General features: G+C 35.5%; 1 protein-coding gene and 1 long non-coding RNA gene across 3 annotated transcripts; both read left to right on the plus strand.

The window, feature by feature from the left end:
- The first annotated feature begins 1,542 nt into the window (after nucleotides 1–1,542).
- LOC140035201 (large ribosomal subunit protein uL3y) lies at nucleotides 1,543–5,115 on the plus strand. Of its 2 annotated transcripts, none has more exons than XM_072075190.1 (6): nucleotides 1,543–1,674; nucleotides 2,562–2,673; nucleotides 3,492–3,602; nucleotides 3,683–3,987; nucleotides 4,080–4,489; nucleotides 4,638–5,115. In XM_072075190.1, the coding sequence occupies exons 2-6, from the start codon at nucleotides 2,589–2,591 to the stop codon at nucleotides 4,894–4,896; spliced, it is 1,170 nt and encodes a 389-aa protein (XP_071931291.1). In that variant the 5' UTR covers nucleotides 1,543–1,674; nucleotides 2,562–2,588; the 3' UTR covers nucleotides 4,897–5,115. The 2 variants fall into 2 exon arrangements, with proteins under 2 accessions (XP_071931291.1, XP_071931293.1); XM_072075192.1 differs by having other exon boundaries at nucleotides 1,591–1,674; nucleotides 2,572–2,673.
- Nucleotides 5,116–11,840: 6,725 nt separating this feature from the next.
- On the plus strand, nucleotides 11,841–14,390 carry LOC140035202 (uncharacterized). The gene is made up of 4 exons (XR_011839188.1): nucleotides 11,841–12,118; nucleotides 12,257–12,422; nucleotides 13,605–14,027; nucleotides 14,108–14,390. It is a non-coding gene; the product is annotated as an uncharacterized lncRNA (long non-coding RNA).
- Nucleotides 14,391–14,881: the final 491 nt, after the last annotated feature.

The following is a 14,881-nucleotide window of genomic DNA, read 5'->3' on the forward strand; positions in this document are numbered from 1 at the left end:
TCTAAGATTATTTTAGGCAGTAACATAGCATGCAAATCAAATACAAGTTTGAAAGTCTTGACCCTATTTGGATTACGGGGTTTAGCAGAAAAATTCTCTCGATACATTTTTCAATTACTTTTTATTTCACATACATCACGTTGCCACCGTATATTTTTTTACAAAAATTCTAAAAACTTGCCGTCCAACAACGCCGGTCTCTCAAAAACCCGTTATGGGCCCTATAATGTATTGGGCTCGAAAAATCAAAACCACTGTTGGCCTACAAGTTCAAACAGAGTCTTAGTGGCATTCAATTAAGAGTTTGAAACTCCAAACATGGAGCCCATTTGGTTAGCTGCCTTTAGTCTTTGCTTTTGCATACTTTTATTTGTAGCAGGCATTTCATGTTGCCCTTGCCATTGCAAACGCTTTGTGTATTGCTAACTTGCTGCGTTCGTGTAAGCAAAATGTTCAATAAATACATCAGTGCATTTTGGCGTGGCATTTAACAAATAATAATTATGTGTGCATGCACGAGGATTAGGGTGCCACAAGAATCTACTTAATTTTTGTGTGCATACATTCCTCACCTGTTGTCTAAGGCCAATTTTTGGCATGGAAGTATCTTATCTAAGAGACAAATGTTACACCACAATCACCTGACTTGGCAACAACCAGGAAAGTAGTGAAGAAACAAAGGTTTTGTTTGATAATTCAATTCAGCACTTAAATTTAATAAATTCAAATCTTAACATGTTTGGACTCGTTTGATAACAAAAAATTAATATGACACTAAATTTTTTAGGCAAAATTTGCTCTCAAAAAATAAGTGATGCGCTATTCACTTATTATTTAATGTGATATACACTCAAATGCATCATATTTAGTACTTAAGAATTTAATAACTTAATAAGTTTAAATTTTAGATTTCGATTTTCAAACTTCAATTTTATCAAACTCACCCTAAGAATTGGTTTGAAAATTTTGCCCAAAAACACCTAAAGGGAGCTTATATGTGCATTGCATGAGCATATTGTCAGATTGGTAATCTTTACATGTTAAAATCCTAAAGTCTAGAAGGGAGTCAGGTTTTTCGTTGTACGAAACAAGTTAATACAAATCTCACGATGTGAAAAGTTAATATAAGTATGTGAGAAACGATTTCCATAAACATTTTAAAAAATACAGACCGTGCTTTGTTTTTGTTGTGGAAATTTGAAGCTTTATTCCTCAAAGGAAAGAGAAATTAATTTGTTAAAGGACTTAAAAGAGCAAGAATTATCAGAAAGGATACGGGTCCAAGGGCAAGGTATTCTCCAACAACTGGAAAAAGGGCCAGAACGAAAGAAAAAGGAAGAAAGGCATACGACAACAGGCCTATGTTATTGGCCCATTATTATCAGTTAAGCAACTCCTAGAAACAGGCCCATTATAATGAGTTAAGCAACTCCTACAAACAGGCCCATTAGAGAATAAAACTATAACCACGCAAACCAAACCCTAAAACCTATCCAACGGCTAATATCAAGCATTTGCTGTTCTCATTTAATCACTGCCGTCAGATAATATCTTAACTCTGGATAAATTCCCTTACAAATCAGCCTTGCGCTCGAGTCTAGGATTACTGCGGTCTGATAGTGTTCCCTCTGCGGGTTAGCTTATTTTTCTCTCATCCGCTTCTCTTCCGTCGAGGTAATATCGTTCGATTTTATAGCAAAAAATTGGCATAATCTAAATCTTGTAAAATTCACCTGCCTTTGATCTGTTTGCTAGAAAACCGAAAAGCTAAAAGAATTAAAAAAAATTGGAGCACTTGCAGCATGCTAAATTTTGCTTTTATTTGAACTATTTTTCTTTAATTTTGCTGGAAAAACATAGAATTCTAGCTTCAGTTTATATTTGTTTTTGCATTTCTGCTAGTGTTATTAGTAGTGAATTCAGATCCTATGCTTACAAGGTTCTGATTTGTGTGGTCGTGATAATTAAGCTTTCATTATGTAGTAGCTAATCTCAATATTGCTATTTTTTTCTAATTTAATGATTTTTTTAAATCGATAACTTGTTTTTATATACTAATTTACTGCTATGTTGTTTAAGTTTAAAGTTTATGGTAGCTATAATGATTTTGAAAATTCTAATTAGAAAATGATTTTGAAAGAGTAAATACAAGTGCCTTGGGGGCGGTGAACATGTTTGGCATTGGCCTTTTCCAGGCATTGATTGGAATGTACTCCCTCTGGAATGAGTAATCAAGGCTGGAGTCTCAAAAAGGCTCTTTTGCCAATGCCCCAATAAAATTTGTTGGGGTTTTTGGGAAGAAATACCAATGAGCTTGAGAATTGGCATACCGAATCATGGTGCCATAGGCCTTTGGTGTGGGAGCATTTCTATTCATTTGCTGGAGATGATGATCATTGTCGCATGTTTGCTTTTGCTGCTTATAGCACTTTTGCTTACGTAATTTTTTTAACCTCCCTAGAAATTGCTAGTTTGTTGCTACATGGAAAATTTACAACATAGAGTATCATACTAAACTAAGATTTACAACATTTTAAAAGTAGCAAGCTTGGTTTTACTAGATTTTTGCAGAGTTACTAGAAGGAAGGATGTCGCATCGCAAATTTGAACACCCAAGGCATGGTTCTTTGGGATTTCTCCCCAGAAAACGAGCATCGCGCCACCGAGGAAAAGGTTTTAGCAAAACTTTATAATTGCTTGACATATATTGATTGCTTCTATGATTGACAATCAGACTGGTTTGTGTTTCTTGTACATGTGGAGTCTTTTCCATGCTTGTTTAGCCAATTGCAGTATGTGTCCTATGATTACAAATCTGACGTTTATCAATGTTCTTGTGTATTTCAAGATGTGTGTTAATTTACAACCGTGCTCTATGTGTTTTCAGTGCTAGAGTTCTTGATGATACTAGAAATCTGTCCTCTTGACTTTTCAGTTGTAATTAGAACTAGAGTACTATGAAACTTCTTCTTCTCCACTTCTATGCCTTGCACATTGTAGGTTTTCCATGTTGAGAATCCTGTAGTCTTCCTGAGACCAATATGATTCTGATTTGTATGTCCTCTGGGAGCCGGTAGCTGGCCTTTTCCGATGTAATTCTGTATGTTGTGTCTGATTTGCAAATTTGCCGTTGGTACCTGTTCAATCATCTCTCGGGATAACTGTTTCTGCTACACCTGAGTGTCAGATATGGAGGCATTACCCTAGTTTTGTTTTATATTTTTTGCTGAACTTCTTCCTCTTTGCTTTTGGGCTGCTTGGTTTGACTTGTGATTGTTTAGGTTAGCATACTTTGTTGGTTTGAGGTATACTTATTATTATTTAAGCAGTCTGATTATTTTGTTTCCATGTTTGCTCATGAGCCATGATTGAATGGATGAAATTGCTAATAAGTTGGATTGCATACTGTCTCCTTATTCAGCTATTTGAGTCTTATTATTGTTGGGTTTTGCAATTAGGTTCTGATATTATTCTGTTTGTTGATTATGCAGTGAAGGCATTCCCCAAAGATGATACCACAAAACCTTGTAGGTTGACTGCTTTTGTTGGGTATAAAGCTGGGATGACTCATATTGTCAGAGAAGTTGAAAAACCTGGGTCAAGTTAGTTTCTCTTTTTCAACTCGGTTTTGAATTTTAATTAGAACGTTGCTTGTTGCCTTACATTATTCTTGTTCATCCAGAACTGCATAAGAAGGAGACTTGTGAAGCAGTGACGGTGATTGAAACACCACCTATGATTGTTGTTGGTGTTGTTGGTTATGTCAAGACGCCCCGTGGTCTCCGCTGTCTGGACACTGTTTGGGCTCAGCATCTCAGTGAGGAAGTAAAAAGGAGATTCTACAAAAATTGGTGCAAGTCCAAAAAGAAGGCTTTCACCAAGTATGCGAAGAAGTATGAGACTGAAGAAGGTAAAAAAGATATTCATGCTCAGCTGGAAAAGATGAAGAAGTACTGTTGTGTTATTCGGGTGTTGGCTCATACTCAGGTAAATCATTCTGACCTGCACTGGCCGTTGTCCCTGTGTTACTGTACTTTGCTTCCTGCTGCAGCCTTTTCATTTTGAATGTTACTTTGCAGATCCGAAAGATGAAGGGTCTAAAGCAGAAGAAAGCTCATGTGATGGAGATTCAGGTCAATGGTGGGGATGTTGCCAAGAAGGTTGACTATGCTTATAGCTTCTTTGAAAAGCAGATTCCAGTGGATGCTGTTTTCCGGAAAGATGAGATGATTGATGTAATTGGGGTAACCAAAGGTAAGGGCTATGAGGGTGTAGTGACCCGCTGGGGTGTGACCCGCCTCCCTCGTAAGACTCACCGTGGTCTTCGCAAGGTTGCCTGCATTGGTGCCTGGCATCCAGCAAGGGTTTCTTTTACAGTTGCTAGAGCTGGGCAAAATGGTTACCACCACCGCACAGAGATGAACAAGAAAATTTACAGATTGGGGAAAGCTGGTCAGGAGTCTCATACTGCTATCACGGAATTTGACAGGTTAGATGATGGTTTGCGTGGTACATGGATGCCTGACTGTGTCTATTTTGGCGAAAAATATGCGTCGTATTGAACCACAATATTATATCCAGCCAGCCGTTTTAATTCCTGTAAATAAATAATTTGCTGATGCAATCTTGATTTGTAGGACTGAGAAGGACATCACTCCAATGGGAGGTTTCCCACACTACGGTGTTGTCAAGGACGATTATCTGTTGCTAAAGGGTTGCTGCGTGGGGCCAAAGAAGCGTGTTGTGACTCTGAGGCAGTCACTCTTGAACCAGACATCTCGGGTTGCATTGGAAGAGATCAAACTGAAGTTTGTTGACACGTCATCGAAATTTGGCCATGGTCGCTTCCAGACAACCGAGGAGAAGGCCAAGTTCTATGGACGACTCAAAGCCTGAGAAGAGAGGAGATCTATTTATCCCAAATTTGTTGAGTAGGAGTTTGCGGTCTCCAGTAGGAACTTTTGGTTATCACTTTTTTATCATTTCATCCCGTATTTGTTTCTCCTGTTCCGTATTTGTTTCTCCTGTTCCGTATTTGTTGGCCGACTTCTGCATTCGCATCCTTAATGACTGAATGGTTTATTGCGCCAATGAGCGGATACTCGACTCTTCAAATGCTGACTTAAATTTACAGGCTTTTGCATAAAGTGTGGGATTCTTCTGCTGACTAGTTGGACGGACGGACGGACAAATTTTTTTTAAAAAAACTTTGTCACGTGGTGTTTTGTGATTGAAGCATTTTGCTTTTATGGAGCCATATGTAATTTAGCGTACCAAATTTCCAGTTTGTAACACATTTTGAGATCAGACCTTGCAAAAGGTATTATTGTAGAGAAGGAGCTGGCTGTTGTTTCATGAACAGTCAATCAATTTTCGGAGTGCGTGTCACATGTGCAGTTGGCTTTTCACACATTTTGATGATAAAGAAGGAAGAGGAACTGCCTACTGAATAAGAGATTATAATAATAATGTATCCTGAAGCCTAGCTTATGTATTGCTCAGTTCACAAACAGCGGCTGAGATATTGAAGAATGGACTGACTGGTCAAAAACATATAGTATATAAATTTGCCGCTTCTCTTCTCAAGTTTCAAGAACATCCGGAGGAAGGATCTTAAAAAGAGGGGAAATCACACACGTGAACGTATGGACCCACAAGGCTTATGTACGTAGTAGGTCTTGATAATAACTCCAATTCCATCATCATAAAACTCAAGACCAACTTACTAATAATAATTAAAAAACTTGAATCTGAACACTCATAATCATACACTCGGATTAATTTGATGATAATCTCTCTAGTTTCTCATCAATTAGTAGTTTTTTACCTATGTGAGTATATGATATTTTGATAAGAGTAGTATCTATGCATGCATGTTTAATTAAGAACAAAAGCCCTGACTGACTCTTCAATCTAATTTCCAATTTTCGCTGTACAAACTTTTGTAGTGCATAATTTCAACTATCTTCAATTATGTATTGTCTCCCCTGACTCTCTACAATTTTTTTGATGAGAAAAAAAAAAAACACGCCAAGAACTGAAGAACGTTAATCTCTACTGTTGCTTGGCTGTTTGTGAACAAGTAAAAGAAACTTCGTCAAATGCGGCCCACATCTCACATGGGACAAAGAAAGTAAAAAAGAAAGATAACGTGAAGAAAAAGAGGCGGAGTGCCTCTAGAGCCTAGACTCGAGTTGTCTGTCCGTCATCAAGCCAAATCTACCTCTACCTTGTATATAAAAAGAAAGCCAAGTTTATCTAGCTAACCATCTTTTTGACACATGTATTGTATATATTTTTGACAAGTGGACCTTTGATTATTTTACCTAAATTTTTCCTTCTCTTTTTTTATTTAATTGGGGTAAAGGATTAAAATATTTTTTCTCCTTGAGAAAATCAACTCCATCGCTTCTTTTTCTCCATTAATTGTACCTCCGTTTTTCTCCATTTCTTTCTTTTTGCAATTACTTTATGGCCTATTAAATTTAATTGAAGGATCCAATAAGATTTTGTATATATTTAAACTAAAGTTAATTTTTGTTTTTTTTTAATTACTCAAGTATTGTAGTATGAATTGGGTTGGTATACAAGGATTGCAGCCGGTGGTGGAAGTCACAATTGAGGCTTTCGGCCTAGAGTGTGACTTGACAAAAAATTGTTAGAAATTTCAATTTTGATTAAAAAGATGTTTTTGCAATAAAAAATAGTACAATTCTAATTTGTATATGTAGACCAGGAAACATGACAATTCATATTTTTATCTAACTTTGCTATTTATATTCAGGAGCTGCAGGATAATGTTGTCACCTTTAAGCAGAATTTAAATAGATGAACTGGATTCTTCTATCAAAAGAAAGAAAAATATGAAAGTTTATAGTAAGCTATATTGATGTTGAAGATTGTGCCATGTTTTAGTAGCTTCCTAAACTTTTTCTCATTATTAAAGTACTAGAAGTATTACAACTGCTTTTGATTTAGTTTTAACTAAAACTATACTACTATTAATACACCAATGCACTTATAGTGTATTAAGTTTCTCTCCTTTTTGGGTATCATCATAATAGTGGTTCAAAAATCTTTATTCAAATCACAATAAATAGAGAGGTTGATTTCATAGATGGAATTTCTCTTCATAACAAATTTTGAGAGAAATTTTATTTATACTCCATATTGTGTTAATTGTGTTCCTACAATAAACAAAAACTATACGATAAAAATAATAACAAAAGCATGATTAACAAAAATGAGAGTTCAAATAATATTTGTCAAATTTAATTGCTTTAATGCTCAATTTTTCTCCTATTTTTCTATTCATTCATCATGTGTCAAAATAATTTGATGCTATGCATTTGACGGACAGTGGGCATTTTGGTCATTTTACACAGCGCGTAATTTTGATTGCACACGGCGTAACTTTGTTTGCACAACGTGTAACTTTAGTACAAAAATTTACGGGCCCCACACACGTTGTAAAAATTGATATACAACTTATAATCTGGATCACACATTTTTTTGGTCAAAATCTGGCCGTTGACTGTTCAGGTCCCTGCCCCTTGTCTGCATTCGACTAAATTTCTAGGGGGTCCAAATTGTGCTTTGCACAGTTCAAGTACCTCTAGTATTTATATATCAAAATAGAAGCCTACCTGATGAATACTTGGCAAATTTATGTACATAGATAGCCAAGGATTCGAGCTAGCTATTTTTAGCGTTTTGTTTCCTGGGATTTTGCCATGTTCAAAAGTTTTTTTTTTTTTTTTTTTTTATATAAAAAAGGGAGGAGGGTCTATCTAATCTATTTCCAAAGACTTCTTCTTTTCTTTAGAAGAAGTATTGGTAAACAAACATACGTAAGTAAGGACATGCTAGGAAGGTGAAGCATGCTTCAGGTGGAGAGACTTAAAAAGAGGACTGTGATTAGCAAAGAAGATAGCAGAAGAAAGAAGATTGTGATTCAATCTCTCAACACAGTAGTAATATATTTTTTCCAACAATTTGCTTTATTGTTCTTTCTTTTCCAGGGACCCCCACTTCTCTTTTCAGAACTTGTCTTATACAACAACAATATATTTTATATTCTTTTCCTTGAGGTGACTCCATTACATAAAAAAGTAAAGTAGTTCTAAAATCGAATGTACATTCTCTGGCATGAAAACACATATAAGTCAACACCAAAATACATTTTCTGAAATGATGGACAAGTACCACCTCTATTAATTTTCTTTCCTCCCCTCCCCAACCCCCCCCCCCCCCCCCCCTTCCCCTTTTTCTTTTAAATTTAAATTTTGGCTTGTCTGTTACTACTAAAACTCAAAAGATGTTCATTCCTTTATTCTTTCCCCTTTTAACAGAAATTATATAGAACCTTTGAAGCTATAGATTAAATTCTAATAGAATTTAAAAAAAAGTTACATATTTAATCAAGCATGTAAAACCAGCATCCTTCACTTTTTCTTGGCTATATCTACATGTATATATATGTGTGTGTGTGTAGATTTTGATGCTATTTTATGATCAAGTACTATGATTGTTTTCTAGATCTTTTCCCTTTGAATTACACAGCAATAAGAGACCTATCTACATGCACATGGGTTGGTTATAATTGAAATCATAAAAATGGAATCACATTAGGAACAAGTTTAGATAGGCTTTCCTTCTCTTTCAAAGACATGGTGATTGGCTTGTTGAAAAAGAACCACCTCTAGTACAATTTGAGGGAATGAAAAGCTTCCTCCCTCCAACCACCCCCCCCCCCACCCTCCACGCTCTCTTTGCATGATCTTCTAGGTTCTTTACACACTAATCATATAGTATATAGCTTTATCCTTTCCCAAAGAAAATCTTTATAGTATTAAGAGTCTCAAGGCTCAATGCCCATCAAAAGCTTTTTATGGTTCCCTTCGCATTTGGATTGCAATTTTTTGTGTGGACACATTTTTTAATCACCGTTCTATCTCATAAATATTAAATCGTTACAGTAATTTTTTAATAAAAAATTTAGAAAAATGCAATTCAAACAAAGCTCACTTGCCACTTCGGCCTTGGCATATTATGTACCATTAGAGGTAAATTAATTGACTTTAGTGCTTCTCCTGCCAAAACAAAAGTTTCTTTTCTTTGGGAGCTACCTCTCCCCCCCCCCCCCCCCCCCCCTTTTTGTAGCAATAGTACTACTTACGGGGTTCAATTCTTTCTTCACATAAATCATGGTGGTTCTGATATTGCATAGCTGTAACATATCCTATCCAACATTTATTCTCTTCCTTTTTTAGTTCTGCATTTGTTTTGTGTATGATTTGATTCCACACCTGCACGGTTTGATAGAGTGGTATCTTAGAAAACTAATCGCGTGTGGAAAAGCTAATTGCAGCAGCCTTTTATTTTCTTACGTTTTATTTGGCAGCCTTATTTAACTTTTGCACGTAGTGGGATTTTGTTGTGATATTTTGCCAACTTTCCATCATTGAAACCATCTGGTTTGGTTGCCCATGTTGAGGTCGGCACTTACAACAAATGGTTTGGTTAATTATTATGTGAGTTCTTGTTCTTCCCCTGCCACCCTACTTTGGCACATCCTGCCATCTTTGCTTGTATTTTGTGTAATAATAGGCTTGAAATTAAGCATGCAGATCATTATAGAAAAACATGAATTTGAACCCCACTCGCCCCATTCTTTCTTGGCCAAGATAGTAAGGGTTATTATCATTTTACTTCCTTAACGTTGGATGTCGACACGTGTGTTTGGATTGTAAATTATTTGAGATATTTTTACTGTAGTATTTTTTATGATGTGATGTATATGAGATAAAAAAATAATTGGAAAGATAAAAAGATGTATTGAAAATTGTAATAGTGATGTAAGCAAATATATTTGGGTAAATAATCTCCTGTCCAAACACACACAGTTACTATCTTTTAATTACTTTACCCCCAAAACTGACAGTCAAATTTAACGAAGTTTGTTAATTAAAGTGAAAAGACATGTTTAACTCTTAAAACTATTATCGCTTTACCTCTATAAACTATAGCCTCATTATTAATTTACTCCTAAAGTTATTTTTTAGACAATTTATCTTACCATTAAACCAACTTAGCAAATTAAAGGACTTTAGAAGAAAGCACCATCCTCTTTGCATAATAAAAATAATAAAAAATTTAGAGTAGGTTTTCTTCTTTTTAGTATCAAGAAAAAAAGTCAAAGTGTTAATCTTTTTCTTTTTGGCAATTTTATTAATATTGAAAAAAATAGAAAGACGGGGAGGGGGGAGAGACAGAGAGCTCAATTCTTTTTTTTTTTAAATACAAATAAGAAAGAATTAAATATTTTTATTATTTTAAAATTATTTTCCTTTTCTGTTTACCACCAAATTTCAATGCTAATCCCGACAACCTTAAAGTAATACGATAATATTAGACTCTTCTTTATTTTTTTATTTGTAAAATCTAATTTTCTGTCTCTTTCTTCCTTATCTCCTTTTCTTTTTCTAATATTAATAAGTGTGAACAAAGAAATTTGAGAAAACTCTTTTATTTTTATGTTTTTGGATCTTTTAAAGTGAAAAAAAAGGAAGAATAACTATTCCAACTTTTTTATTTTTAATTATATATAAAAAGGGTAAATATATTTAAAAAATTTTGACCATACTAGTTAGATTAACGATGAGATAAAATGACTAGAAAATAATGTTAGGAATTAAAGCGATTTATCACTATAATTTCAAGGGATAAAGTGATAATAACAATGTGATAATGCTATAGAATAAAGGGGTATTTTTGTCCAAAATTTCTTAACATGCTGGGTTGAATTACTTATGAGGATGAAGTGACTAAAAGATAATGTTAGAGAGTAAATTGATAGCAGTGATATAGTTTAAAAGGATAAAGTGACAATAACTCGTATAGTAATATAAAGAATTTCTTAATCCCATTTTAAGCTAATAATATTTTCTAACTTTATTCAAAACCTCTTATGACTGATGTGGAATCATGCTCCACACATTTCATCTTTTCAAAAAAGAGTTGCGATTTGGCCAAAGTTGGATGTGACCTGCTTCTCATACTTGCATGGATTAGCATTCGAGATATGATGAAGCTATTCCCATATCACAATCAACAAGTTTTTGAGAAAGAGAGGGATTATGCTTTAAAATTTAAACACTCTCAAAATGCAGCCTGGAATCAATAATATGCTCAATTGCAAATTCATAAGCGTCGAAATGTTTGATTCCCACAGTACTATTGATTGAAAGCTGAGAAATGAGTACTTAAAACGGGCAAACTTTTTTGTACTTTTAAACGGTAAGGTAAATTATTCTTGACGAAACCAAATTTGACACTACTATTGTAAGATTCATATTTAATTAGTTGGATATATGATTTCATGTTTAATTAGTGGGATGTAAGATTTTGAAAATATCACCGTCACATCAAAATCAACTCAGGATTCCTATTCCATTCACTCAGCTTCACTGTACATTCCCCCTGCTAAGAGATTGCTGATACATATTAATAACATATACTTGCATTGAACTTTTTCTTGACTAGCAATGAAATTATATAGGGGTTTGTCTGGAATGAGATAATTTCAAGTAAAATAATTTATTTTACAAATTTCAATCACCCTTTTATCTTCTTAATCACCTTTTCATCTCATATACGTCACAACACAAAAAAAAAAAAAATTGCTGCAGTAATTATCTCAAATAAACTCCTATATATAGTATTAGGCAGATTGCCTCTTTGTTAGGGTCTGGAATGGTGAATTTTGATTTCCCTCCAGTGCCATTCCAACATTGATCAAATTGCTTTAGGATGCACCAGTAGAATAGAATAGAATAGACCACCCTGGTTTTGGCTCTGCACTCTTCAGACAGACAAAGGAGGCCCATACTTTTATATTTCTTTAAGTTTCATCCTGAGACACGGTATAGTATTCATTAAGTTAAGCATCAGGATCATGAACATCAAAACATGAAAAAGTGTACCAGCGAAAATTATCATATAACTTTGTCTTCACATTTTCCACCGAGTATAAAGCTAGTTAGCCTGAGAGCTAACATTCTCTACTAGTAGATAGCAATGCCTGGAATAATGTGACTGTCTTTTCTTTCCATGACAGGTAAACCAATTGAACCTCTATATATATATATATATATATATATATATATATATATATATATATTTTTTTTTTTTTTTTTTGAATGAGAAGGCTACTGAATTAATAATGCTTGTTCCTCCTCCTCCTCCTCCTCCTCAGGATAGAGGGCTAATGTCTTAACAATTTCACCGAAGACCATCTTGGTGTCTGCTGATTTTCAGTTTCAATCCATCATTTTAATTGGGTGCTGCCAGCCGAAAGAAAGAAGAAGTGCATCGATCCCACTGAAAGGCTTGCAGGTTCAACCTTCTGATAGCACTTGTTGGTGAGAAGTCATTAAATTTTCTGCTGCTGCTTCTTCTTCTAGTTTACATTACCCTCACCTTGCATCTGCTTTCAAGGAACGTATAGAATTTGAATTTCTGTTTCTCTATTAGCAATAGTCATGAAATCATGATCTTGATTGTCCACTTCCTTGTTGACATACATTGTTGTGGAATAGTTCCAAGCTTCTGCAGTGGTTTGAATTAGCAGAACTTCCCACGCAATGTAAGCAAAATGGTGAGTTTTCACAAGTTCTTTGGGTAAAGAGAGGTCTCATTCATCCAGTCCACCAAAAGAACATTTACATCAGAAGAGGAAACTTTCCGTCCAACTTTTCATCATTACCAACTGTCCCAGTAAAAGAGGAACTCATTCCAGTACTTTCTTTGCACTGCATAATATTATACTACTTCGTTTCTTTGTTGGAAATAAACACAAAGCACAACATTCATCTCATGTCCATTTCTTGAAGGCCAAAGTACATTTCATCAATTTGACCTTCTCTTGCCCTTTTAATCGTTCTCCTCCAAACAGGTTGATATACAGTTCTCTGTCAATCATGTCCCTGAGCTTCTAAGCATGCTTTAACCACAACTTCTTCAACAACTTTTTATATGTATTTTAACAGGACAGGCCTCAGTAGAACGACCACTTGGTAGTAGGAAACTAGAAAAATATAAAGACCGGGGGGGCTGAAATTTGGCAAAAGCCAATAGAGCAATAGCATTGAAAATAGCATATATTGAGTTATGTGATGATAAAGGGAAGAAATGTTATTTATCAAACTGGGATTTGAAAAAGAGCCCCATTATTTATCAAACTGGAATTTGAAAAAAGTTCCATCATCACATGTAGGAAGTATTCTAAGAAATTTTGCTCTTCATCTTCCAAATAACAATTTAGTAGAATGTTCTCTTTGTGGATATCTTTGGAATCTAATGTCCTATTTGCGAAATGCTATCTCAAGCAATACGTACGGAGATTTGCTAAATGCTTTTGACAGATTTAGGGGCAAAGTTGAGGACCATTTTCCATGAAAGCACATCACGGGAAGCCCATCTAAGACTAGAGAAATTAACGTTTGGCCTTATAATTGTTGTTCTTTAGCCGTTACATTGAAAGGTCATCAGTTTCTTAGTCCTGAAAACAATGTTGATTGCTTTATCATTTTCCTTTCCACCAGGATTGCTGATCAGTGGCGAATAAGCATAAACATTTTGTGGATGAAACACCGATCATTAGTTGTAACTGTTAAGAATGAGATCCTAATGCTCTTCATGCAATCAGCTTGTTCTGGAAGTCCATGTAACTTAGAATGAACAGGTTCAATTCTGAAAGACCAGAAGATTGGAACATCTACTCCAGCTCAGATCCTAGTCCATCTCAAACAGAAGTTAATCAGGAAGGTCCATGGAAAAACTTTGGGACATCAATGAATGCCCTTTCTTTTGGTTTTGTTGCCACGGCTATCTTAATTTCAATGTTTGTCATAATGGCCATCTTCGAGCATCTTTTCAAGCCAAGTGAGACTTTTTCTTCACCTCAAGGTGGCAGCAGCAGGACCTTGCGATCTACGCAAATGCAGAAACTCCAAGATCCCCAAAGGGTATGTTCCTGCCAGCAATTCTTCCTTTTTAAAAACGTCGTATCTCTCATGGTTTGAATGTCTAATTTCTGTGGCTGCAGGTATCAACAATTTCGTATTCCTCGGACTTCTCCGTCTTAATGCCAGGGCAGCAGTATCCTACATTCATTGCCCAACCAGCTCCTCTTCCTTGTTCAAGGGAAGGGGTGTGCTGGCCCCCCCATGAACATATATAGTTAGTCTTTCCTCGGTGTGTCCACTGCTACGTGATAAACCACCAAGTAATCTTCGGTTTGGATGCCTCAACTTCGTGGATGAATGTATAAAACATATATGGTTTTGGATGCTTAGGTAAAGAAACTCCCCCACAATGACGTTCTCGTTTGTTCTGTGTAATAGACCTTCAATCTTGCATCTTATATGACAATCCGCTGAAAACTTCCACTTCCAGTAGGAGACTTGAATCAAAGCTGAAAACTGCTGCTTCCGCTGAAAAGCTTTGTGTCTCCTCTCTTCACAGTGTGCTTTTGACAAATGACAAATAACGTTTCTCAGGAAAATTTTGGCCATGTTTCGGGAGGAAAACGAATTGAATTGTCTTCTTTCAGCCTGTACTACGTAGCTTAAAAGGGAAAAAACAAAACTCGTTAGTCATACATAACCTATAAACCTAACCTAGCCTAAGCTTATATTACCCAAAAAAGAAATTTTTTTTGTTGCTATTGGATAAGACTATGCATAAAAGCTCTTTCAGTGCAACCCAAGTACAAAGGGGCGCACAACTGTTCAAGACATCTTTTCAGTAGATAATTCCTCTGCTTGGGGGGTTGCTCAAGAGCAAATGCTGTCACTCGGCAGGATGACAAGGGCTCAAG

This window comes from Coffea arabica, chromosome 2c, assembly GCF_036785885.1.
Source record: "Coffea arabica cultivar ET-39 chromosome 2c, Coffea Arabica ET-39 HiFi, whole genome shotgun sequence".
Taxonomy (NCBI): Eukaryota; Viridiplantae; Streptophyta; class Magnoliopsida; order Gentianales; family Rubiaceae; genus Coffea; species Coffea arabica.